Source organism: Oreochromis niloticus, linkage group LG8 (assembly GCF_001858045.2).
Source record: "Oreochromis niloticus isolate F11D_XX linkage group LG8, O_niloticus_UMD_NMBU, whole genome shotgun sequence".
Classification (NCBI taxonomy): domain Eukaryota; kingdom Metazoa; phylum Chordata; class Actinopteri; order Cichliformes; family Cichlidae; genus Oreochromis; species Oreochromis niloticus.
The window spans coordinates 27597922-27622613 of record NC_031973.2 but is presented as its reverse complement, the minus strand read 5'-3'; the positions used below and the strand labels follow the sequence as shown (position 1 = coordinate 27622613).

The window sequence follows — 24692 nt, the reverse complement described above, 5'->3', positions numbered from 1 at the left end:
GATTTCAGGCAGAGGTACTGTTAAAGTTTAGCCTTAACCTAAGTCACTGATCATTTACACATCTGCGGCTGTGCAGGCTGCCCGTTTCTCACTTGCTCTTTTTAGCCCACTGGTTGTGAGTGTGTAAATGCCCCGACTAATTATGTTGAGCTGCAGTGAGCTTCAGAGGGAGGAGTGGTTCTCCCATGACAAGATGCAAAATAATTATCCGGGTACATACATTTCATAATGCATGCATATATCACGATCAATGACATCTGGCCTGAGGTCTGCCATTTTTTACATTTCAGTTATTTCTCTCAGAAATGTTGGCTCTAAATGATGAATGTGTTACACTTAAACTGTTACTGGCTCACAGTGCAAAGGGCACACTGGGGACGTAGGAGCCTTTCAATTAAATCCCATAAAGCTGATATCTTGTGTCAAATAATGTCAAAGCTGCTTACGGTCAGAATTTTTAAAAAGTGTGATTGTAAATAAATTCATACAAGTGAGCTTTTTTTGTGTATTCATTAACATGCACTGTCACCTTTAAAGAAATAAGGAAATTGATTCAATGTAAATTTAAACACACACTGACTTATTGCTGAAAATACTTAATCGCGGAAATGTGAATCTGTGGCTAAAGATTACTGCTGTTCTACCATTAAACCAGTCCCAAATCAAATACGCAGATCCGTCTGCTGAGGCAACACCTTGCAGACCTTTTTTTTTAACTAACATTTGTGTTTGTGTTTTTGGTCATATAGTCTAAATGATTTTTTCTAGTCTTTCTGTGGCACAGTCTTTTTGTTTGCAGCTCACAATGGAGCGGTTCACAACCAAGTGTGACGCGTCAGGAATTAGAATCAGCACCTCCAAGTCTTAGGCCATGGTGCTCAGTCAGAAAATGCAGGTGTGCCCACTCTGGTTCTGGGACGAGTTTCTGCCCCATGTTAAGGAGTTTAAGTATCTTGGGGTCTTGTTCACGAGTGAGGGGAGAGGGGAGCAGGAGATGGACAGATGGATTGGTGCTGTGGCTCCAGTGATGCGGCTCCAGTGATAGGCTTAGACTGTGTGCATATTTGATATAAGGTCAAAAAGTACATATAGGTGTCCATTTAAGGATCATATGTTAATGTTTAAATAACAAAATAATTTTAAAAATCACAGCCAACAGGGGAAAAAAAATATCAAAAATGGGTTTGTTTTAGAATCTTTGTTTCTTTTTTTGATGCTCATCAGGGAAAGCCAAAAGATCCCTCAGAGGGAAGTTCCACGAATGGTGGCACTATTTTCTGGATAACTGATTAGTTAGTACGTAGTGATTTTATAACTGCTGGTCTCTAATCTGTATTATGAACTTTCTTTGCTGATGTAAATATGTGTGTTTTCTGGGCCAAGTAACTCTTATTTGGCACAAAATGATTCCTATGAGTATCAGCTACTTCAAAAGGGTAGTTATTAGAGGATGGTGATAAATTGGTCATTAAAAGCTATAAAGAACATATAAATATAACAGTAAAATCCAACATTTTTACAAACCAAGAGATTAATGCTGCAGAAAATAGTTAATCTTGGGGCTTAGCACACCGAGTGTTGAAATAAACATTTAAATTAAAGCTAACCTATTTTAGGTCAAATTGCTGCAACTCCTGAACCACTGGCACAACTGAAAAATTCAAACGGCTCCTGAAAGCATCAACTCTGTGCTTTTTCAGTGATATAAGGGTCATTACTATAAGCCCAGGCAGGTGCTACATCCAAATTTTGGCAAATAACACAGAAAACAACACAGCAAAAACAAAACTATAAAAACATGGTTGTGTGTGTGTGTTTTGTGTAGGGCTCCATCACACTCACTAACTCTCTCTTCTGTCAGCCAACCTCCAACCGTCTTTTTGGGGTTGCTGCAACACTGTGCCTGGGATTACTGTAATGACCCTAAAATCACTGACAAGCACAGAGTCACTGTTTTCAGGAACCATTGAAAGTCTTTCATTTGAAATGGTTCAGGAGTTATGGGAGTTACAGATGTTGAAAATGTTGCAAAACCCCTGTCTGAGGCTATTGACAGGTGCTGCTGTTTATTTCTAAGGCACAGTGGCATATTAGAGCTCTGAAATTTTAAATAGATCTAATTAAACATTGAAAATCAATTTAGCCTGTCAGCAGAAAAGTAAAATTAATTTGGCTTTCTGTGCCAGTTACACACTCCCCTTCTTATTCCAAATAAGCACACCCTCCAAGCAGCAACTATCACACACATAGCAGTCATAGAAAAAAGTGTGTTTCAGTGTTAAATGTAGTGCAATTTACAGTAAATTGTCCACCACAAACCTTAGTAGAGTTTAAGTTTTGGTAGAACAGTCAAGCTGTGCTCATTAGTCTAGCACAGAAATTTTGTAATTTCTTTTTAATTATTAGATCAGATAATTTTAGTGCTATTTTTGTAATTCCATTAAAAAATGCAGTTTGCCAGTTAGGTAATCAAATAACGATCAGTTACAGCTGACTTACAGGCCAGTCACCTGTCAGTCAAAGTGGCCATGCCCTTACCTACCATCACTGTCCAAATGACCCACCATACAGTTGTTATGAAGTTTGAAACTGTACTGTACAGGGAAAAATATTTCTTGTACCAGGTTGTAGGTGTGCATTTTAATGGTATTTAGTGGAGGATTTTAAATTGTAAACTGTTGGTTACATAGCCCATTTCTACTCTACTTCAGCACTCAAAGCTCATGTAGAGCTCAAACTTCAGAGACGAACACAAAGGAGATTTCCTGCATCTTTGAACGGCTGACAGTGACTTTAATAAAGTAATGGTTCCATGGGGTCATCCTCTATGGGGGATTTGGATTAATAAGAAATTTTCTGCAACAAAGAATAGCAGGTACAATCAGTACAGTATTTTTTATCTGAACACTGAATAAGACATGATCCTGTCACATTCACATATATTTTCATACTGGTTATACCAGGTAAAGGAGCTAAGATATCGTCAGTTCTGATAACAGAGAGTCTCTTTCATTTAAACCATTTCTGTTCACGTTTTAATCAAAACATGAAAACTGTTACTATTTAATGTACCTGTTAAAAGACTTTGTGTCTTCTCACTATGTTCACAGGTTGAACTCTGTTGACGTCAAGTACCAGATCTGGAAGCTGGGGGTTGTGTTCACAGACAATGTAAGTAATCAGAATCAGTCAGGAGAGCGATGTCTGGCTCCATCATGTGGATTCCCTGCAGAAGTTCTTAAGCTCTTTTGTCTTTGTTGTTTATATCAGAGTAATTTCATAGGAACATTTTTAGTTTACCTCAACTTTTTTTTTCTAGTTAGTTCCTGTTTAAAAAGTTTTAAAGTTGCTTATGGCATTTAACATCAATAGCAGTAACGGCACCATATGACTTGTTGTATCGGCCCATAACATTATAAGATAAAATTCTGGTTATTGTGTCTGGCAATTATGTCATATAAAAATACTGCGATAAATATGAACTATTTGGCTCATTGTTTATAAAGCAGTGCATATTAATACATATTAGTATCTAATTAATTAATTGGTTAATTCAAGGAGTTACTAGTTTCATAGTTTGGCATTTTGTATGACCTCATCCAAAGTAAATGTATGCCTTACTGAAAAACCAGTAGTGTTTTCTATCCAAACTCCTTAGACTACGATGACCTGGATGACTGAGAACCTTCACAGACATGTCTTGAAGTGACTTCCATGGTGCAGATATTATACTGTACTGGGTAGCACTTTATAATAATGTCACACTATTAAGCCTTACTAAGGTAATAGTAAGGTATTAGCAAGTCATTTGTATATCATTACTTCTTCTTACTATGCCATTTATAAATATAAATGTAATGGGGTGGCTGTAGCTCAGGAGGTAGAGCAGGTCATCTACTGACTGAAAGTTGGTGCTTCTATCCCCGGCTCCCTCCGTCTGCAAGCCAAATATCCTTGGGCAAGATACTAAACTCCAAGTTGCGCTCCGATGCATCCATCAGAGTATGAATGTGTGTGAATGTTAGATAGGAAGCACTTAAAAGCATAGAAAAAGGTGCTTATGTAAATGGGTATGAATGGGTAAAAGTGTCATGTTGTATAAAGTGCTTTGAGCGCTCCAGGAGAGTAGAACACCGCTACATAAGAATCAGTCCATTTACCATGACACATTGTAAACATCTGCACACTGGCAGGGGCCCTGGTTGAGATTCATCTTTAGTTCCTGAAGGCTTTGGATGTTATAGGACTGCCGTGGCTGTCACGTCTCTGCAGAATATCTAGGATGGTCTCCACTTTGGTGGCCTCAGGATTTAGTCTTTTGTGGTGCTTTTTCCGGATGATGTGGTTCTGTTGGTGTCATCAGGTGGTGACCTCGAGTTTGCACTGCAATAGTTTGCTGCCGAGTGTGAAGCGGCAGAGAATTAGCACCATCAAGTCTGGGATCATGGATCTCAGCTGGAAAAGGTGGAGTGCCCACTCCATCTAAAGGACAGTTTACTGTCCCAAGTGGAGGAGTATTTCGGGGTCTCGTTCAGAAGTGGAACACAAGATGGACGGACGAATTGGGGCAGCATCCGCAGTGATGTGGATGTTGTGTTGAAACTGTCACTTCATCGGTCATTCTATGTTCCTACCATCACTTATCGTTACGAGTTCTAGGTAGTAACATAAAGAATGAAGTCGCTAATATAAGTGGCAGAAATTAGTTTCCTTCGAAGAGTGAGTGGGCTCTCACTTAGAGAGAGAGTGAGGGGCTCGGTCATCCGAGAGGGACTCGGATTAGAGCTGCCGCTCCTCCACATTTAAAGTGTATAAATGTAAATGTAGCTGCTAACTGAGCAATGATCATGATGTGTCATCCACATCTGTGTCGAGAGTCATTAATCTATTGTCTGGTAATTATCATTTGAAATGTTTTATGATGCTTTCATTTGATTTATTAGCTACACAATCAGCAGCCTGGATGTTACCTAATATTGTAAGCCAGTGGGATAGTCAGTATTGACTGAATTTCCATCTTCCGTCCTTGTAGTCCTTCCTGTATCTGGCCTGGTATATGACCATGTCCATTCTGGGTCACTATAACAACTTCTTCTTTGCTGCCCATCTACTGGACATTGCCATGGGTTTTAAGACACTGCGTACCATTCTCTCCTCAGTCACACACAATGGCAAACAGGTGAACACACTATATGAATATTATAAGATTAAACATTTCTCAATATTGAGTGAAGATTGTGATATTTGCCCTTGTTTGCATCACAGCAGTCTTTTCTTGCCCCTTCTCCAGCTAGTGTTAACTGTTGGCCTATTAGCAGTGGTGGTGTACCTCTACACAGTAGTGGCCTTCAACTTTTTCAGGAAGTTCTACAACAAGAGTGAAGATGGAGAACTGCCAGATATGAAGTGTGATGACATGCTGACAGTGAGTATGACATGTATTAGACTGTAGTGAACCAGAATAATAGTGCTGGGCAGATGATCAAAACGACAGAAAATTTGCATCACAGCATGTTTTAAGAATCAGTCAGTTTCACAGTCTTTTTACAGTGTTATTAATAGTTTTTGATATTAGTTTTGCATCAGTCTGGCTTTGTAAAGGTTTACAGGAACTCATTTTTCTATCAGGAGTATATAGAATGTAAAACACTTTAATGTGAAGAAATGAAAAGAAAAAAAAATCCCACTTAACGGAAACAAGTTATCTAAAATTAAAGAACGGGGCCTTAAAATGGAAACATCACATATGTGGTGCAACGGATCACGGTTGATCCGTAATCCGAACCGATCCCACTCCACGGTTCGGCACGCACGTGATCCGAAGATTCGAAAAAGAAGAAAAAAAGTATGTGTATGGTGCGCGTGGTCAGTCTGTCAAGTGATAGTTGTGGCCAGTGCTAGCGGTCTGAGTGGAGGAGCAGAGGAGTTTGCGGCATTTAAGCAGCCCTTTGCTGCCCAGTCCGACCAGGCTAAAGCTATTATAAAAGCTACTGGGGTGTTTCGCTGCAGACGGGAGGCCGTATTCCGTTGTGCAAAACAAGGGGTTTAAACTATGATGAACGTGCTTGAGCCACGCTATGATGTCCCGTTGCGCGTCCACTTTAGTGGCAAGATCGTTCCAAGCATGTATGAGCAGGAAAAGTTTAAAGTTATGGCTGAACTGTCCCAGGCATCTTCTGTTGCCCAACTACTACAAATGGGTGGAGCTCCAGGGCAATGGAAAGCTACGTGACCGTGACCGCTCATTATATCACAGCGGAGTGCAATATAATGAGCGGTATGTATTATTGTAGGGTCTACCTTACAATATAAAGCGCCTTGAGGCGACTGTTTTTGTGATTTGGTGCTTTATAGATAAAATTGAATTGAATTGAGTGGTAGACACAAAGCCCTATACTGCTCTATATTGAACCATGATTTTTTTTTTAATAATTGCGAGGAATGAATCTTGAGTTGAATGTTTTTAACAGGCAAAAAATACTTCAATAAGTGAATAAGTAAATTTTTGTCTTTTTTCTTTTTTTGCTGATCCGAAAATTGATCCGATCAGTGAGATTTTTGATCCATGCTCTCAAAACGGTCCTAGATTTAACACTGTGAAACTGTATTTAATAAAAAATTGTTTAGATTGAAAGGTTTTAGAACATGTTTAGCACCATCCTGTGCCTGTTCAGAGCAGGACGTCGGTAGGTTGATTGGTTTCAGCTAATAGACTTACATTAGTTTATGCTAATTTCCTAGTTTATAACTAGTGACAGAACAGTTAATTTGCTGGAAAACAAGGTGACTAAAACTAAAAGTCAGTTTGAGGGGGTCCCTTTTGTATGGGCCCTTCAGTTTGATGAGCCAGAATATAAAGAAACTCAGAAAGAGATGAGAAACAAAGTAACTGACCTCTATCAGTCTGTCTGTCATCTATTATCATTTATCAATCTATCATCTATCATAAAAGGTTACCAAGCCATGTCTAAGGCTTTTTGGGATTCCACTGAATGATGGGTGAGAGCCATTATTCATAAATGAAAACAAATGGAACACCTGTGAAGCTTCTCAGGAGTGGCCAGCCTACCAAAATTACACCAAGAGAGCCTCGACATACTTTTTTGTACCCAAAGCTAATACTGGGATGTCTGGTATGCACTGCTTCACTTTCTTGGCTGTGGGAAGTTGCTCCCATCACGTTTGTCTGACTAAAACTTTGTTCTTTGCTGTCTGTAAAGAGCAAACACTTCCATTTATGGATAGAGAGCTTTGAGTCAGTAGTTTTAATCTCAGCAGTGTTACCCTCAGGCAGTAAGAAGATTACTTATTTTGTCCGCTTCTTTTTCAGGCATTATTAAGTGTTTAGGAATAGCAACAGTGGAAGTAATATAAATAATTATATGTTACTAACCTGAGCCTTTACTGTGATTTAAGCTCAGTTTAAGGCTGTCTTTGGGCATTACCTTATTTGGCTCCAGGAAGTCAAGCCAAAATTGGTGACCTGGATAAGGGCATTTGGAGTATCAAAATCAGGACACTTTATTAATCCCTAAGAAAATTATGCACTTACAGTTTCTCCAAGACAAAAACAGTAACAAACTAAAGTAAAATAAATAATACAATATGTTACAAAGTTTACATTTATAAGAAATAGCTTTAATAAATACAAATATCTCACTTATAAATATCCAGAATATTAGATAATATTAGTAGAAAACTGGGATACCAGTTTCATGATAGCGGTGCCTACCTACCTTACCTACGCAGCACAAGCTGACATTGATTAGCCAGTTTAAAAGAGACAACTTTGTGACATAGTAAAGTTTAACCAAAGATGTAGCCATGAAACAGAAATGGAACAATTATGATGAATTTAAATATTGGTAGTGTAAGCCATTACTTATACATAAACACCTGTGTCATTAATGCATGTCAGTGTGGGTCAGGGGTGAAAGATAAGTGTATCGCAAAGCCAAACATATGACCATCTTGTCAGTGATGAGAGACATGCCAAGTAAAGACTCAGCTTAGATGAGAATGTTTTCTGCTGCTAAGCCATCTGAAAGAAATACTATATAAGGGCTCTATGGTATTTTCTGAGGATAAAAGGAAGCCTTCTGTCACCCGGAAATTTCAGGACACACAAACACACACTAATCCCCTATAGTCAGCCACCCATTGCATTCCATAGAGCTCTTTTGTCTCCTATTAGGGGCTGAGGGTGGCAGCTCTGCCTGTCTGTAGTTCAAGAAGGTGACAGGTGCTTAGTGGGATGGAGAGATGCACTAATGAACGGCAGTGCCCTAGCAAGATTTGTCTCCTTCCTTACAATAAGGCTTATAGTAGCAAAAAATGGTCAGATGGTGCTTTCTATGTGAAATCGGAAGTTGGAATTTCCTGAATTTTTTCCCGTCCCCTCAGGGCAGATTTCCAACTCTGAACATCGCATCAGCCAACAGCCTTAATCAGCCCAACTTAACCATCCAAGATGGAACCACTGTATATAAACATTACTAAAACTGTAAAAGCTGTCATCTGTGCTGCTACAGCTGTTTATTTATGATAGCACTGGGCAGGTTCTGTCTGCGAATGTGCTGCAGTGCTTTTAAGTACAAAAACAAGCATTGCACTGTGCTGTTAGTGGGGCGATTGTGGCTCAAGAGTTGGGAGTTCGCCTTGTAATCGGAAGGTTGCCGGTTCGAGCCCCCGGCTTGGACAGTCTCGGTCGTTGTGTCCTTGGGCAAGACACTTCACCCGTTGCCTACTGGTGGTGGTCAGAGGGCCCGGTGGCGCCAGTGTTCGGCAGCCTCGCCTCTGTCAGTGCGCCCCAGGGTGGCTGTGGCTACAATGTAGCTTGCCATCACCGGTGTGTGAATGGGTGGATGTCTGGATATGTAAAGCGCTTTGGGGTCCTTAGGGACTATATAAACATTACTAAAACTGTAAAAGCTGTCATCTGTGCTGCTACAGCTGTTTATTTATGATAGCACTGGGCAGGTTCTGTCTGCGAATGTGCTGCAGTGCTTTTAAGTACAAAAACAAGCATTGCACTGTGCTGTTAGTGATGCATTAATAGCTCTACCTTGCTAAGGTAGAACAACACAATTTTTTTTGTGGTTTTGCATTGTTTTGCAACGCCTTCCCTGACAGAAATCTGGATGGAAGCATATGCTCTTGTAAAAACTGAACATACGTTTCAGCATTGATTTGGCCTTTCCAAATCCACAGGCACTATTGTAACTGAGTGCTAATCGGAAGTTGAATGGTCCATTTCCTCTGTAGTCTGGAGGATGCGTCATCCAAAAAGAATTTAAAATATTTATTTGTCCAACCACAGAAGATGTTTTATACTTTCCCTCGGTCCCTGGTTTAAATGAGCTTTGGTCCGGAGAAGGTAGACAGCAGCGTTTCTAGATCATATTCACATATGGCTTCTTAGTAATCTGCAGAGTTGAGGGCAACAATGATTTTTCAAAATGTTACTGGACCTCTACAGTGACTAGAATCATGCCTGTTTTTACTGCAAAGAGACTTACAGATGTCATGTCTTCTGATGTTTCAGAAACGCTGCAGAAAAATTAGTGTGTTCAAACTGCTGTGACAGTCATGATTCTGCCCATTAAAAACCCAATGCAAAAGATTTGACCTCTGTTACCCCTATACCCCCCTTCCTGTGTATCTCTCTCTGTTCCCAGTGTTACATGTTCCACATGTATGTGGGAGTGCGAGCAGGTGGAGGAATTGGTGACCAGATTGAGGATCCAGCTGGTGATGAGTACGAGATCTACCGGATCATCTTCGACATCACGTTCTTCTTCTTTGTCATTGTAATCCTCCTGGCTATCATCCAGGGTGAGGCATCCTACACATACATGCACACAAACAGTTAAATGGACTCCAAACACAAGCAGGAGTCCTTCTGTTTGGACTCCTGCTTGTGTTTTGGCCAATTGTTAATTAGGTAACAATTAGCCAAAATGAATACATTCTAATATTGTAAAGTAGAGTAAACACCACAGGAAGTGTTTGTTTTTATTCTATAATATAGAGTGCTGATTCAAATGTATAATTATTTTGAGAGCAATCATTTCTGGTTCTGTTTTCAATATTTTGATTGTTCTGTTTATTTCAAATTGACTAGACTAAATAATCACGACACCTCTCCAAGTGGAGTACACTTGAACACCACCGTAAAGAATTTCCTGCTTGTAAATTCAGATAAAACTGAGCTTATTGTACTTGGCCTTAAAAATTCCACGAAGCATAGTGCCTAACCAGATACTAACTCTGGGGTAAGGATATATGCATATTAAAGAAAAATATAGGACTGCTTTCTTTGCACAACATCTCTAAAATTATAAAATATTCTGTCACAGATTGATGCTGAAAAACTATTTTGTGCATTTATTACTCCCAGGCTGGACTACTGCAATTCATTATTATCAGGATGTCCTAAAAACTCCCTGAAAAGCCTTCAGTTAACCCACAACGCTGCAGCAAGAGTACTGACAGGGACTAGATATAGTATATTTCTCCCATATTAACGTCTCTTCATTGGCTCCCTGTTAAATTCAGAACTGATTTTAAAATCCTCCTCTTCCCATAAAAAAACTTAATCATTACTTATTATTAAACTCTGTCTATCTTCCACAGTGTGCCTTTTATCTACAATAATACAAAAAACAAGCACAAACCCCAACAATCATATGACCCTCCTATGAGGAACCGCTCTGGAAGGAAAAACTCCCTTTTAACAGAAGGACACCTCCAGCAGAACCAGGCTCAGGGAGGGCGGCCATCTGCCATGACCGGTTGGGCTGAGGGAAGGAAGACAGGACAAAGACAGAGAGCCAGAGATTAAAAATAACTAATAATTAAATGCAGAGTGGTGTATAAACACAAGTGAGAGAAAAGGTGACTAAAGACGAAACAGTGCAACACGGTAACTAGGGGAGGATTCATGGTCACCTGATCCAGCACTAACTATATGCTTTATCAAAAAGGAAAGTTTGAAGCCTAACCTTAAAAGTAGAGATAGTGTCTGTCTCCTGAATCCCAACTGGAAGCTGGTTCCCCAAAAGAAGGTGTACTGTACTGTAAACTCTCAATCAGAACACCTAAGATGGGTTTAGATGGGTCTTCTTGCATGAAAGTGAACTAAAATATACCACCAAGGCAACGAAGCAGTGGCGGAAGAAGAAGCAGCACATTAGTTGTGCTGCCTACCATGGAGTGGCCTAGCCAGGCTGCAGAGCTCAGTCTAATAGAAAATCTGTGGAGGGAGCTAAAGCTTTGAACTGCCAAGAAGGAGCCAAGTAATCTGAAGAATTTCTGTAAAGAGGGGTGGGCCAAAATCTCTCGTAAGATGTGCAAACCCGTTGATCACCTAAAAGAAATGCCTTAGCACTGTGTGTGCCAACAAGGGTTTCTTCACCAAGCGCAAAGTCATATTTTGGTTGGGGATTAACTATCTGTTTCACTCAGTGATATGCAAATCAATTCATAACTTCAATGAAATTTTAGATTTTAGGTTGATATTCTTTCTCTCTCCATTAAAATGTAACTACCATAAAAATTAGAGACTGTTCGTTTCTTTTCAAGTGAGAAACTTTAGTGGTAGTAGAAATTGAGTAGGGACCAAATAATTGTTTCCCTCTGCCATACATATTGACAATGATGATAACTAAGCTTGTCAAAAACAAAAGTTTGGGGCCTAATCTTAAAAGTAGGGTGTCTGTCTCAAGAACCCAGACTGGAAGCTGGTTTCATTGGAGAAGAGTTGGTTAGAGCTGAGGGCTCTTCCTCCCATTCTACTTTTGGAAACAAACCAAATGTTAGCTTACATTCTGACACTGAAGTGCTCAGTTGGATTAATATGATATTATGAGGCTTTTAAAATATGATGGGACCTGGACCATTCAGAATTTTGCATCTGTCTAGGCTTTGTTTTTAGTATTTATAGCCTTCTCTATAGGGACATACGCTCTTTGGATGTAATATAGAGAATGTAACTGAATAGCAAAAAATACTCCTTTAGAAGTATTATAGTAGATAAAGCAGATAGCCTGCGGTTTTCATATCTATTGTTGTATTCAGTGTAATAATGTGGACCAGCATGTTTAAGCTCCACCCTCTGTGAAATTCTAGGGTTAATCATTGATGCCTTTGGAGAGCTGAGGGATCAGCAGGAACAAGTGAAAGAAGACATGGAGGTGAAAACACACACAACACTTCAATGCAGTTTTTTACAACTGAGGCATATGAACATGTAAAAATATACGTTTTGTAGTTGTTTTGTTTTGTATAGCTGTATCTCCAACAGGGGCATAGATGAAGATTGCCAATAGGTTACAATAAATGACAACCACTTAACTATCCCGTCTTTCTCTTGCAGACCAAATGTTTTATCTGTGGAATAGGTAATGACTACTTTGACACCGTGCCACACGGCTTTGAAACGCACACTCTACAGGAGCACAACTTAGCCAACTACCTGTAAGTACATCTGGAGAGTGTCTGCATTTCTCTGTGTCTTATTGTACCTTTTAACACCTACATCATCATAGATCATCACACCTACATAGTACACAGTCTTTCAGGTCAGTTAATGAAAGATAGGTGCCCAATCTTGGGGTACTTGGGGCTTGGTCCCCAATCTCAGGCAGGTGTGATGATATCTATGATATTTGTCTTGGCTTGTTTTGTACCACAGCATTTGTGTTACACTGAGGTGCACATTATTATCCCCAGTGTTTGGACACTTCTTATCCAGTTACATAAATTTCAGTGTGGCATTACTCAACTGTAACCACAGTTGCTACCATGATACTACTTGGATACTTTGGTAACTGAGTAGTAATAACTTGGAAATGGCCACATTACGTTCTTGAGCTGTAATAGAAAATACAACCAAAATTTCAAATGTCTGTTGACTTTAACCCTAAATACAGTACTGTGTCTCGAGCCAGCCCTCATTTTTAGGTATACTGCTTTATGTAGAAGTTTCTTAAAATTGTTGTACAGTCCAAGCTGTCATTAGGAGAGAGGTGGGGCAAACCCTGGGCAGGTTGTTAGTCTCTCAGAAGACAACAGTTCACATGCACATTCACACCTATGGCCAGAATCACCAATTAATCTAACAAACATGTCCTTTGAATGTGGCAGGAAGCCTCAGAGAACCCACACAGGCAAGAATACACAACTGCCTCCAGCCAGCAAGTGCTACTGTAACATCTGGCACTGATGCTGTGTGACTGATATATGCAATGATAATACTGTTTGTGTTTTCTAACAACTGTGTGTGTGTGTGTGTGTGTGTGTGTGTGTGTGTGTGTGTATTTGTGTGCTTCAGATTCTTTCTGATGTATCTCATCAACAAAGATGAAACAGAGCACACAGGCCAGGTAAAACACCTTTCCACTCTCTCTGCCAGTAACAGTTTTTTAATGGCTGCTTACATTGTTAAAGCCTCAGTATGGAACATTGAAAATCACCTCTGGTCATATTTGTATGTTTGATCAAATACAAAGGATAACATTTCCTGTAATGTTTAACTAATTCCTAAACAAGGGCCTCAAAACAAACTTGTAATCAGTTTGTATCTTATGTGATTAAAGCAGAATACTTTATAGAAGTTTTTCATAAATGTCTTTGTAGTAATGAGGTTTGTTTAAAACTAAAAACTGGCCAGTCTCCCATTCAAGATCATTTTGTTGGATATATACTGATGATATTCCATCATGGGTGCTATTTCTGGATCACGTTCCAGAAGTCCTGTTTTGACCACTTGCTCTGTGAACCCTGAGATTACACTGTGGACATTCACAGAAAACTTTTACTTTCATAATGACCCGAAGTCCATGTGGCGTATCGCCACTGGGAATGAGTGCTACAACAGGGCAGTTTCAGCAGTTTTCAGTTAAGGAATCCAAAGTTTCCAAGCTAAACAACAACGTGTAAGGTGTGGTGAATGTTGAAGGCTTGCCTTTTTCATACACTGAAGGAGACCCAGGCCCAATCATATAAGCACAACTCCAGTTTGCCTATGTGAGTTTACTATTATTAGTAGATACAAAAGGTGTGTCTACTTGTACGAGTTTGAATCCCGATGACCTCACCTCAAGGTCAAGGTCATAGATCAAGTCTTCTGAAAATCTTTTGAATGCGATAATCTAGAGAATGAGGCGATGCAAGACTTTGAAATTGATACTATAGGTTGATCTACTAGCAGGCTGAGGGGTAGCACTGGTGGCCACCAGTTAATTTTGTAATTATTATTATTTTTGTATTGCTTGCTTTGCTTTGTGCACTAGTGCTGTTGGAACAGGAAGGGTTCATCACTGAGTCGTTCCCACAAAGTTGAGAGCATGAAATTGTCCAAAATGTATTGTGTTTTTAAGCATTAAGAGTCCCTTTCACTTGAACTAAGAGGCCAATTCCAACTCATGAAAAACAGCCCCAAATCATAATCCCCCCGTACAATGCAATCAGGCAAGTAGCATTCTCCTGGCAGACACCAAACCCAGACTCAACCATCAAAATGCCAGATGAAGATTTATCACTCCAGAGAGCACATCTTCACTGCTCTAGAGTTCAGTGGCAGTGCGCTTTACACCACTGCGTCCAACATATTGCATTGCACTTGGTGATGTAAGGTTGGATTCAGCTTCTCAGCCAGCCTTCCCATGAAGCTCTCCACACACTGTTTTTGAGCTAATCTTACTAGTTTCTTTCTTTATGTCCATCAACACTGTAAATTCAAAGTGCTTAACAAATTTAGGTGCCCTAAATTAAGAGCATTTGTAATTACCAAAGTAATTTTTTATGTTTCTGTAACAGTTCGTCGACCAGTATACTCATTAATCTTTAATCCAAATATTTTTGATTTGGTAAATTATAATTATTACTGTTTTTTATAAATTTAAAGTAAAGACATTATTATTTTTTATTAAGATGCCAAATGGGTTACTTATTTGCATTTCAGAACTAAAAAGTCCTTTTAGCGGTAAATGCTATACTTGATTAATTTCTGACTTCTCAGAGAGATCCAGTACGCCGATTCAAATGTTTGTTTTTATGACATTTGGGCTCATGAATGCCACCACTAAAGGCATTGGATTAGGTTTGTTGTTTCAGATTTCATTCTGTTGTTCCCCCTGCACCTTACTTTGACTAACTTTGCATCTTTACTCACAATGAGGCACTTTCACACTATTGACATGTTAGTTTATGCCGCTCAGTCTGATTTACCTTTAATGCCTGTTGTGAATGCATAAAATGCAGGGCTTTATGCAGGGGCTGATTGGCTGGTCACTGATCAGGGTGGAGAACATTGGAGATCAACCAATTCCAGTCCATGGCTGGTCAGTGGGTGCATCTGTAGTGATCGTCTACTCTCCCTTTTGCTGGATTCCTTCTTTTGGTCACTCTGGTTTTCTTTTAAATTGTTTTAAGTTTTTCCGCTACTTCAAGTGCAGTTTTTAAAGTATAACTGGAAGCTTAAAAAATATTCTTAGTTAGCTTCTAGCATTCACTTCTGTGGTATGAGCTCAGGAGCTCAGGAGCTTTTAAACCCCAGCATATCAAATGATCAAATAATGTGTGATTCAGACAAAAACGGCTTGTAGTAAGGGATGAGAATTTATACAAATTTAGCAAATTCAATACCACTGTTGATGTCACTTATCAATTCTCTTATTGATTCTCATTGGGTTCTGATTGGCTCTGCTTGGAGAGTCACCATCTCTAAGCAGCATATCAAAGACATTACATCTGTGCATATTAATTGCATGTTTTGTGGTCAAATGTTTGTGCATGTTTAAAGCATTTCCCTGTTGTGATCATATCTGGGATCATTTTTCAAAATAAGTAACAGATTACAAATATTACCCAGAACACTTTTCTTAAAAGTAATATAGTATGTTATTTAATTACTCACCAGAGAAATTCATTTGTTGCACTACTTGTTATGTTACTTTTCTGTTTCTCCGTATAATGACCTGAAACACATTGTCTTATAATTACCATTTAACAATATAAACCTGAGGCTACAGTCCCACACACCAACACAAATCCCATTGAGCACACACATATGAGCTTTCTTGTAGTATTTAGGCATGAGCACAAAGCCGACAGCACAATGCAAAAATGAAAACCAGCACAAAGATACTTTCAAGTGATCACCACAGGGATTCTGCTTTAGAAACATGAACACATAGAAACGGACGCTGCACCCTGACTGCACATCACTGCCTTTGTTAGCTGTTGAAGATCAGGTCTGACTGCTGGGCTGGGGTCGGCTTTAATGGCACTCTGGGTTCTAGGCTAGCTTTGTTCATTTCAGTAGGTACCTAGAGGTCACAATGCTAGTACTAATTTCCATAATGAACAAAGCTGATGTGATAATTACACTTTAAATGTAACACACATGAAGCAAACCCTCCTTACCTCTTGCTCTCTGTCTTTAAGGAGTCTTACGTATGGAAAATGTACCAGGAACGTTGTTGGGAGTTTTTCCCCGCTGGTGACTGTTTCCGGAAACAGTATGAGGATCAGCTCAACTGAGTCAACCTTGGAGTGACAGACTCTTAACTCTGAAAGGCCGACTGCAGCCATCTGGCCTCTGCTTGTCCCTCAAACGTTTATTACTTTTCTGAGGAGGCTGTACCAAATGATGGGTTCCTCTCTATGCGTCATCTCTCCTCAAGTGGCAGGCTCTTCAACGGGACACACCCTGCCATTGTCATCCAGACAGTCAGCTCCACCCCCCGACCTTTAGCACACTCTGCTTTTGAGACCTTGTACATAGAAAACTTCAGAAAATATGATGTACAATACATGACAGGTAGCAGGTCTAGAATTTTTTCACTCTGATGACTTCCTTGCTTCCTCTTATTCTATATTCAAAGTAACTTGCAAAAAATACAAAGGATTAATGGATTGAGGGTAAAAGAAGAAACCTAAAGAATGTTTTACTTTTAATATGACCATGTCTACGCCCTTTCATGTTTATAATGCACGATTCATATAGGTACAGGTGGTGGATACAATAATCAAACAAGTTGACGACTTATTCTTGCAAGAAGAACTCTGCAGCAAATCTACACTTCAATAAGCTTAAAGTCGTGCTGACCTGAATACGATGGACAATGAAAATCGAACACAGCACCAAAGTGGAGACTTCAGAACAATCAGAAAGCTGAATGAAGCCCCTGTGCAAAGAGGAACATTTTCACAAACAGAGCTGCTGTGTTGAGTTGAATTACAGTTTGGTCCAAGAGTTTGAACAATGACACATGTTCTTCTCACTTTACTTACTTATACCACCATCACAGTGGATCTCAAGTCAAACAATGTAGATCACTAAATACTTGATTTGCCTTCAGCTACTGCTTGTTTGTGTTCTTCTGCCTTCACTTTTTTGTTCGGTAAATGAAAATGCTCCTTCGGGTTGAGATCAAGTGAGAGACTTGGTCATTGAAGAATATCACATTTCTTTGGCTTTAGAAAACCTTGAGGATAAACATATTTTCAAAAGCTAGCCACGTAGTAAACACCCTTTATCATTTTCAATTTATCATTTATCAATTTATCAAATTTATCAATTTATCAACTGCTCGCTGGCAGTTGTCGCTGCATTCTACCGGTAGCGTCTCTTTTCAAGCCCGAATGTCACCGAGCAGTGACTAGTTTGTGGTAAAAGCCTTGCAGCCATTTGCCACAGCAGATGGTAAGTGAATGTGTTTAATTGGAGGCAGGGACATTACTGGATATTCTTGTGTAATTGCTACAGAATCATTTATGTTATACTTTGTTATTGCTACAGAAGAATATTTATTTTATTATTTTACATTTACAATTTTTTTCCCCGGGGACCCTGTGACACCCCATTGAAGAGCCGTAGGCTGTGGATCTCTTAAGATCTCACTGTTGGGTTTGTAAGGCCATGTTACTCCTAAATTTCTATCTTGTTGAAAGAGAAGATATAAAACAGTTCTAAGCTAATTGACCTTAGTGTTCTCCTTTTTAAAAAATAAGAATCGATAAAGAATCGAATCGTTAAACAGAATCGAAAATGGAATCGGAATCGTTAAAATCTTATCAATACCCATCCCTACTTACAATGAAAATATATAAAAAAAAAATCTTGTTCATGACCTGTGTAGTATGTTAACACTATTGGAAGTAAAAATAACTTGAACTCCAATTTTGAAAACACAACTTTCTTTCTTTAAAAAATAAATAAATAAATAAATAAATAAAACTCTGACAACAAAGTTTTTTGCAGCTCTTTACCTAAAAATGCAGCCAAGGCGTTTTTTTTAAATAAACATTTCAAACTATTTACAGAACAATCAGCTGTTCTGCATCAAATCTGATGCCACACAAAGTATTTGTGCCACTCCAAAAAATAATTTCTGACATTCAGCAGTCGCCTCATTGTTCTGACACACACAATAAAACTATTGACTACACTACACACTAACTACACAAGATTTGCGCTAAACGTTGCAAATCTCTCACGTCTCAAAACACCATCGTCACTAAATGCCGTGTTTTGATTGGTCGACATGGTACATTTTTCGACCAATGGGAAAGGGTGGAGTGTTTTGGTTTCGTCTTTGCTCACAGGCGGACAGTGGTTTCGAGCGTTTTCCTTATAAAACCCTGTTTTCACCGTTTCTTCCCACAGTAAATATGAACAACGACAGTATTCAGGAAGAAAACCAAACATTGCATTTTTTTTTATTATAACTCTGGTTTTACGTGGCCGATCAACACAATTTAAAAACTGGTGTAAAGTCCACACTTTTTCCGTCAATTGTTCGTCTGTCCTGCTCACATCTCCAAAGGTTGTACACGTTGTCATTAACGTGGCTTCACTGCACATCAGCCACGACGCTTTGCTAGCTAAAACACCGGTGTTGGCACATATTTACTTTAATTTCAATTCAGGTTAGAATTTTTTTTGTGTGCGGAACGCAGATTTTCTCTGCATAGAGACCGTGCCAACAGTGCGCAATTGTGCACATGCGCAGCTTAGAGGGAACATTGCTCAGCGGTTCTTAGGTTGACCAGAGCAGAAATGCACACATTTCAGTTGTGCAGTGCAAATTGGGGTGTTACAATTCCAAAAGGTGTCATAGTTGACTGTAACTAGCCTCAAACCAGGGTACAGTAGGTTAACTTAGGGCTAGGTTACATTTTAACCACATTTCGTTTTGTACAACAGCCCTTAAGTAAATCCTTTTTTCCTGTTTTACAGAACTTCTAATTCCATTAGTTATCATCATCTTGAAGGGTTCAGTTTAAACACTGAACAACCATCACAGCCTATTTAGGGTTAAGATTAGGGGTACGGTTAGCATTAAGTTTGTATTTACAACTCAGTTGTTCCCGCCCTCCCTTGTCCCCATGTTTCCTCTCCCTGTCCCCTCCAGTGAGGAGTTAAACAGTCTGATGGCGTGTGGTACAAAGGAGTTTTTAAGTCTGCTGGGTTTTGACTTTGGGAGAAGCAACCTGTCGCTGAATAGGCTCCCCTGATTGTTTACGACCGTGTGCAGAGGATGCCCAGCATTGTCCATAATGTCCAGCAATTTCTTTAATGTGCTTTTCTCTGCCACTGTCACCAGTCTCCAGCTTTATGCTGACCACAGAGTAGGTATAATAAATAGACTAAATCTCTGTTGCCCATAATTTATCCATTAAGATTCTTTTAGTTATTTAAGATAAATCATTTAGGTGTTGTAGGATGAGTTGTAACTCTTTAAGATATTTTACCACAATTATATTTTTTTTTTAAAAGACAGTAGGCCCTGCTTTTCTGTCATTTAACCATCTCTGTTTGTAAAGGTTTGCTTAAGCTGGTTCTGAGGTCAATGCAAAAGACCTTAAGGGAGTTTAAGAGAAGAATCACTTTTACCATTGTATATCTCAAAGAAAGAAGTAGAACAAATTAAAGCTTGCTTAACTTTGTCTCAGAAGTAATTTAAGTTTTAAATTTATTCAGTTATCTTTTATTTTCAGATAATAAAGAAATAAACTGAGGTTTTGTTAAATTTGTCTCACTCGATCTTAAAGGTGCAACAAGTAGCGTAATATTTCACTGGCTCTAACCTATAGATTTTGTTATCCATCACTCTTTTATCTCTAAAACCCAAAACTGTCAGTAGTAGAGTGTGAGAAAGTTGAAATGAATATCAGTTCAACTTGTATAAACTGTTTAACAACTTTAAGCTGCTGTTTGATGCAAAGTGTTTGATAATAAATTAGGCAGCTTAAAGTATGATGCAGTTTGTCAGAGAAGACAATGTCAGGAAGCCTATAAATGAAACTCTAGACTTTGCTGATGGAGACGCATTGGTAGGAACATGTTGCTTGTTGTTAATGCTGTTGTGTTTAGGCTGGCACTAGAGGCCACTAAAGAGCCATGTTTACTGGTTTCACCTTTAAGTGAGTGCTGGTGCATGTGTAACTGATAACTGCTGACTTTAACACTGATAACACAGTGGATGTCACAGCTGCAATCAACCAGTGTAAGTGTCTTGAACTGTGTTCATTATACCATGCTGATGCGATGCCTCATTTTTATTTATTCCAATCCCTTTTCAGACTGAACAAGGCCATTACCAAGTGGCATTTTGCTCATGTAAAAATAAATATTTTCCACATGTATCATGAAGGGGGCATGTTTAGTTTGCCACAAAGTCTACTTCATGTAGTAATTATGAGTATGCTATTGCTACTTTTGAGAGACAAATGTGTAAAGAGGAAATTGATCTATAAGCAATGATAGATTTGCATGATTTTGAAAATAAAATTTTATTTATTAACTTGTTAATTGAAGAATGCTCTTAATTCAGCTATGTTTTTAATTTCTTTAAAGATAATTTGTTTTTTATGGTTACTTTTTATAAAATATATACAGGCTGTAGACGCTTACATCCATTCATTTCCTTATCCAAAGATGAGTTTTAGTGGCAGCCTGAGCTGATCTTCTGGCCTCCTCCTGGGAGGGTCCTGAAAAAAACCTCCTAGGAGAGGCACAGAGATGACCTCCGGATCAGATGCCTGAACCACTTCAGCCAGCTTCCTTCAATGTGAACTAGCAGCAACTCTGCTCGAAGCTCCCTTTAGATGTTTGAGCTCTTCATCCTTCCTTTCTTAAACTGATCCCAGCCACCTTAGAGAGGAAACTTATTTTGATTGCTTGTATCTGCAACACTCTTCTTCAGAGCACTAGCTACAGAGCATGCCCAAAGGTCTGGGTAAAGTGCTTTCTGGCTCAGCTCTCTCTTTACCACAGTGGTCAGTTGCAACACCAGGGCAAGCAGTCTGCCAATCCTGCTCCTCCTCTACTTTCATGAGCAAAACCATAAGATACTTCTAATCACTCGCTTGGAAGGCAACTATCCTCCAACCCAAAGGGTTCTTTTTTGGCAGAGAACCCTGGCCTCAGACTTGGAGGTGCTCAAGATGTTCTAATGACACCAAGAAAATTACTTTCAATTCCACAATTGAATCTGAGGTTCACAAAATAGACACCCTCCACGTACCGGCTGCATAGTAAGATCCTCAGTAAAAATGACCAGAAAATACAAAAATATTGCAGTCCTCCGATATCAATTATAAATATTCTTTACATGATTTTAGACATAAAGTTTACCCTCTTAATGGTGATGCGTTAAGTTTCCAGCAGAATGCTGTTGTTTAAGCAGCACACAATGTTGGCGGGAAACATGGTATCATGGTGGAAAAGTGACTGAGAAGGGGTTGAGGGTTTTTTGATAAGGCAGCCACAGAAATGGAGAAACTGTGCACTGAAGAGTTTTTGCTGCATGGTTCAAGTGCACTGCAGACCATTTCCTGTGTATCATTCCTCCTCAGTCACTCCGCAATCCCGTCTGTGTCCCTAAATTGGATAAGTGGAAGAAGATGGATGTTGCACAGGTTTTGTTAGTTGTCTAAAATTCTAAAGCAGTTACATGAGGGTGTTTTAGCCTAATATAGACCAGTTTCAACATTTCTTTCAGAAATTGTACCATTGATTTGATCATTGATACAGGAACGGATTTATTTGAAGCTTTTTAATCAGGATTTAGACTTCATCATAGCACATCAATCCACCTGAAGGTGGAAGCAGTCTCATTCAGCTTGTCCTGCAGCAGAACTGGGCTAATAATATTAAAAGCTGAACTGTAGTCCACAAAAAGTAGCTTGGCATAAGTTCCTGCACAGTCCAAATGTTGGATGAAATGCAGTGCCGTGGATAGCACTTTCTGTTACAGCTCTGTAATAAAGGGATTATAGTAGGGTAACAAGGGGAAAAAAAGAGGGTAATAATGTTGTTATTAATTATTAAGTTATTAAGTGGTTACAGTTGAGTAATATTACTCTGAAATGTATGTAATAAGATAATAAGAGACCAAAACTGGGGAAATATAGCTTGGTAATAAAATGATAATAGTAGGGTAACAAGGAAGAAATAAGAACATAATAATGTTCCTACCCATGGTAGTTTCTATGTAATAAGCAGGAAAGAGAGGTGCAAAATGCAAAACGGCTTGTTTCCATTTAATAACACATTAATAGCCTATTAACGCTAACTTAAAGACTTCTGACCATTACCTGGAAATATCTCTGGTAGTAATCTCTGGAATCTTCTGGAAGTATCTCTGGTGTAATAAGCAGGAAACAGCTGCAAAATGCAAAACTGATTGCTTCTATTTAATAACCTATTAATAACCAGATGATAACCTTTTAAAACACACTTAAAGAATAGTAATGAGTACCACAAAACACCTGTGTCGGTTTCTGTATAATAAACAGGAATTTTATACTATTGTTATGATGGGTAAAGTAAAGTAAAAGTAAGTAAAATTTTATTTATACAGCACCTTTCAAGATAAAATCACAAAGTGCTTCACAGAAGCTAAAACATAAAAACAAAAGTTAACCAAAAGCAAGTTTAAAAAGATGAGTTTTTAGCTGTTTTTTAGCTGTTTTTTAGCTGTGACCACTGAGTCCACAGATCTGAGGCTCAAAGGGAGAGACTTCCACAGTCTCGGGGCCACAGTTACAAAAGCTCTGTCGCCTTTTGTTTTCAGCCTTGTGTGCTGGACAACCAGCAAGCCTTGATCACATGACCTCAGGGACCTGCTGGGAATGTATGGATGTAAAAGTTCACTGATATATGTTGGTGCTTGTCCATGCAGAGTAATGTCAAAATCATAATCTTAAAGAGGATCAGCAGGGGTGTGACATGGGAGTACTTGGAGGACTTGGTCAGAAGCTTTGCAGCAGCATTCTGAACAACTTGCAGATGCTCCAAAGAGGCTTTACATAAACAAGTAAACAAAGATAACAATAATCCAGACGAGATGAACAAATGCATGAATAACAATTTCCAATTCTGAGCTCAATACAATGGGACTCAGCTTAGCAATATTTCTCAAGTGATAAAAACATGAGCGTCCAAAGTCAGAGCTGAGTCAAAGGTTACACCAAGGTTCCTGATAGAAGGATAGAATGTAGCAAGAGGGTTGTGGGAGGAGCAACACCATTGTTCTGCACTGCATTCATCAATGATTGACCCCCAAAGATCCAGCTTCTCCTGCAGCAAGTAGCACCCAGCCACCCACTTGCATGGTCCTAAATATTACTAAAGGAAATTAAAAAGGTTTTACTTACCTTGCCGTCGTACAGCAGTAGCTAAAATATGGGTCTGATTCTAAATGTATTGTTGTAATCCATTGGTTTATGCAAGCATTGATTCACGAGGCAAGCCAAAAAGGAGGCAAATGGTGGCTAAAGTTAGCAGTTAGCATCCCACTTCTTCTTTATCGTTATCCAGGGATAAAATTGAAAGTGAAGACTCCCAGTAGGCAGCAATCTGCCACCTACTGGCAGCCAGCTATTTGCAGGCAGTTTCTATTTATGCTTATTACACAGAACCTACCACAGGTGTGTCTCGGAAATAATCACACACTTTTTAGGTTTTCTTTAATAGTTTCTTAATATGCTATTAGATAGGAGACAGTTTTGCATTTTGCAGCTCTGTTTTGTGCTTCTTTCGCAGAAAATACCACAGATAATTGAGTGGTAATAACTTAGAAATTACCACATTATTAAGTTCTTGTTTCCTTCTTGTTACCCTGTTGTTGTTACTATTACCACTTTATTACGGCGCTACCATGATATTAATTGTTTTTACATGGTTATTTCTTTGGTAATTGCAGAGTAATAACTTAAATGACCACATTATTACCCTCTTGTTTCCCCCTTGTTACCCTACTTCATTCCGGAACTGTAATAGAAAGTGCTACCGGGCTCTGTAGGCAAACTGCAGAGGATCCAGGAGGGGGTCAGTGATAGGTTTTAGATTAAATAGCACCAGACGCTCAAATATAGTCACAATGACAGAGGTCAGAGTGACAGGTCTGTAGTCACTAAGACTTTTTTTGGTACAGGAATGATGTTGTAGGCAACACAAAAGCCATAATAATGGAGGCTGTGGAGGCGATAGTATGTAGTATATAGATGTAGCCACTTCATGGTTGCCTGGCCCTTTAAAGGACCAAGGTGGATGCCTGGCTGATTCCTGGCTGATTGTCAGCAGATGCTTGATGGATGCTCTCTGATGCATCCATTGGAGTATGAATGCATGTGAATGTTAGATACAAAGCACTTAGCAAAAAAATGCTTGTGCGAAT

At 39.1% G+C, this 24692-nt stretch overlaps 1 protein-coding gene across 1 annotated transcript; it reads left to right on the top strand.

Annotated features, from left to right (window-relative positions):
* The first annotated feature begins 871 nt into the window (after positions 1 to 871).
* LOC102081287 (ryanodine receptor 2) lies at positions 872 to 17542 on the top strand. The gene is made up of 9 exons (XM_019362221.1): positions 872 to 948; positions 3111 to 3171; positions 5033 to 5179; positions 5291 to 5425; positions 9678 to 9834; positions 12130 to 12194; positions 12377 to 12477; positions 13334 to 13385; positions 16450 to 17542. The coding sequence occupies exons 1-9, from the start codon at positions 872 to 874 to the stop codon at positions 16543 to 16545; spliced, it is 891 nt and encodes a 296-aa protein (XP_019217766.1). The 3' UTR covers positions 16546 to 17542.
* The last annotated feature ends 7150 nt before the right edge of the window (positions 17543 to 24692 follow it).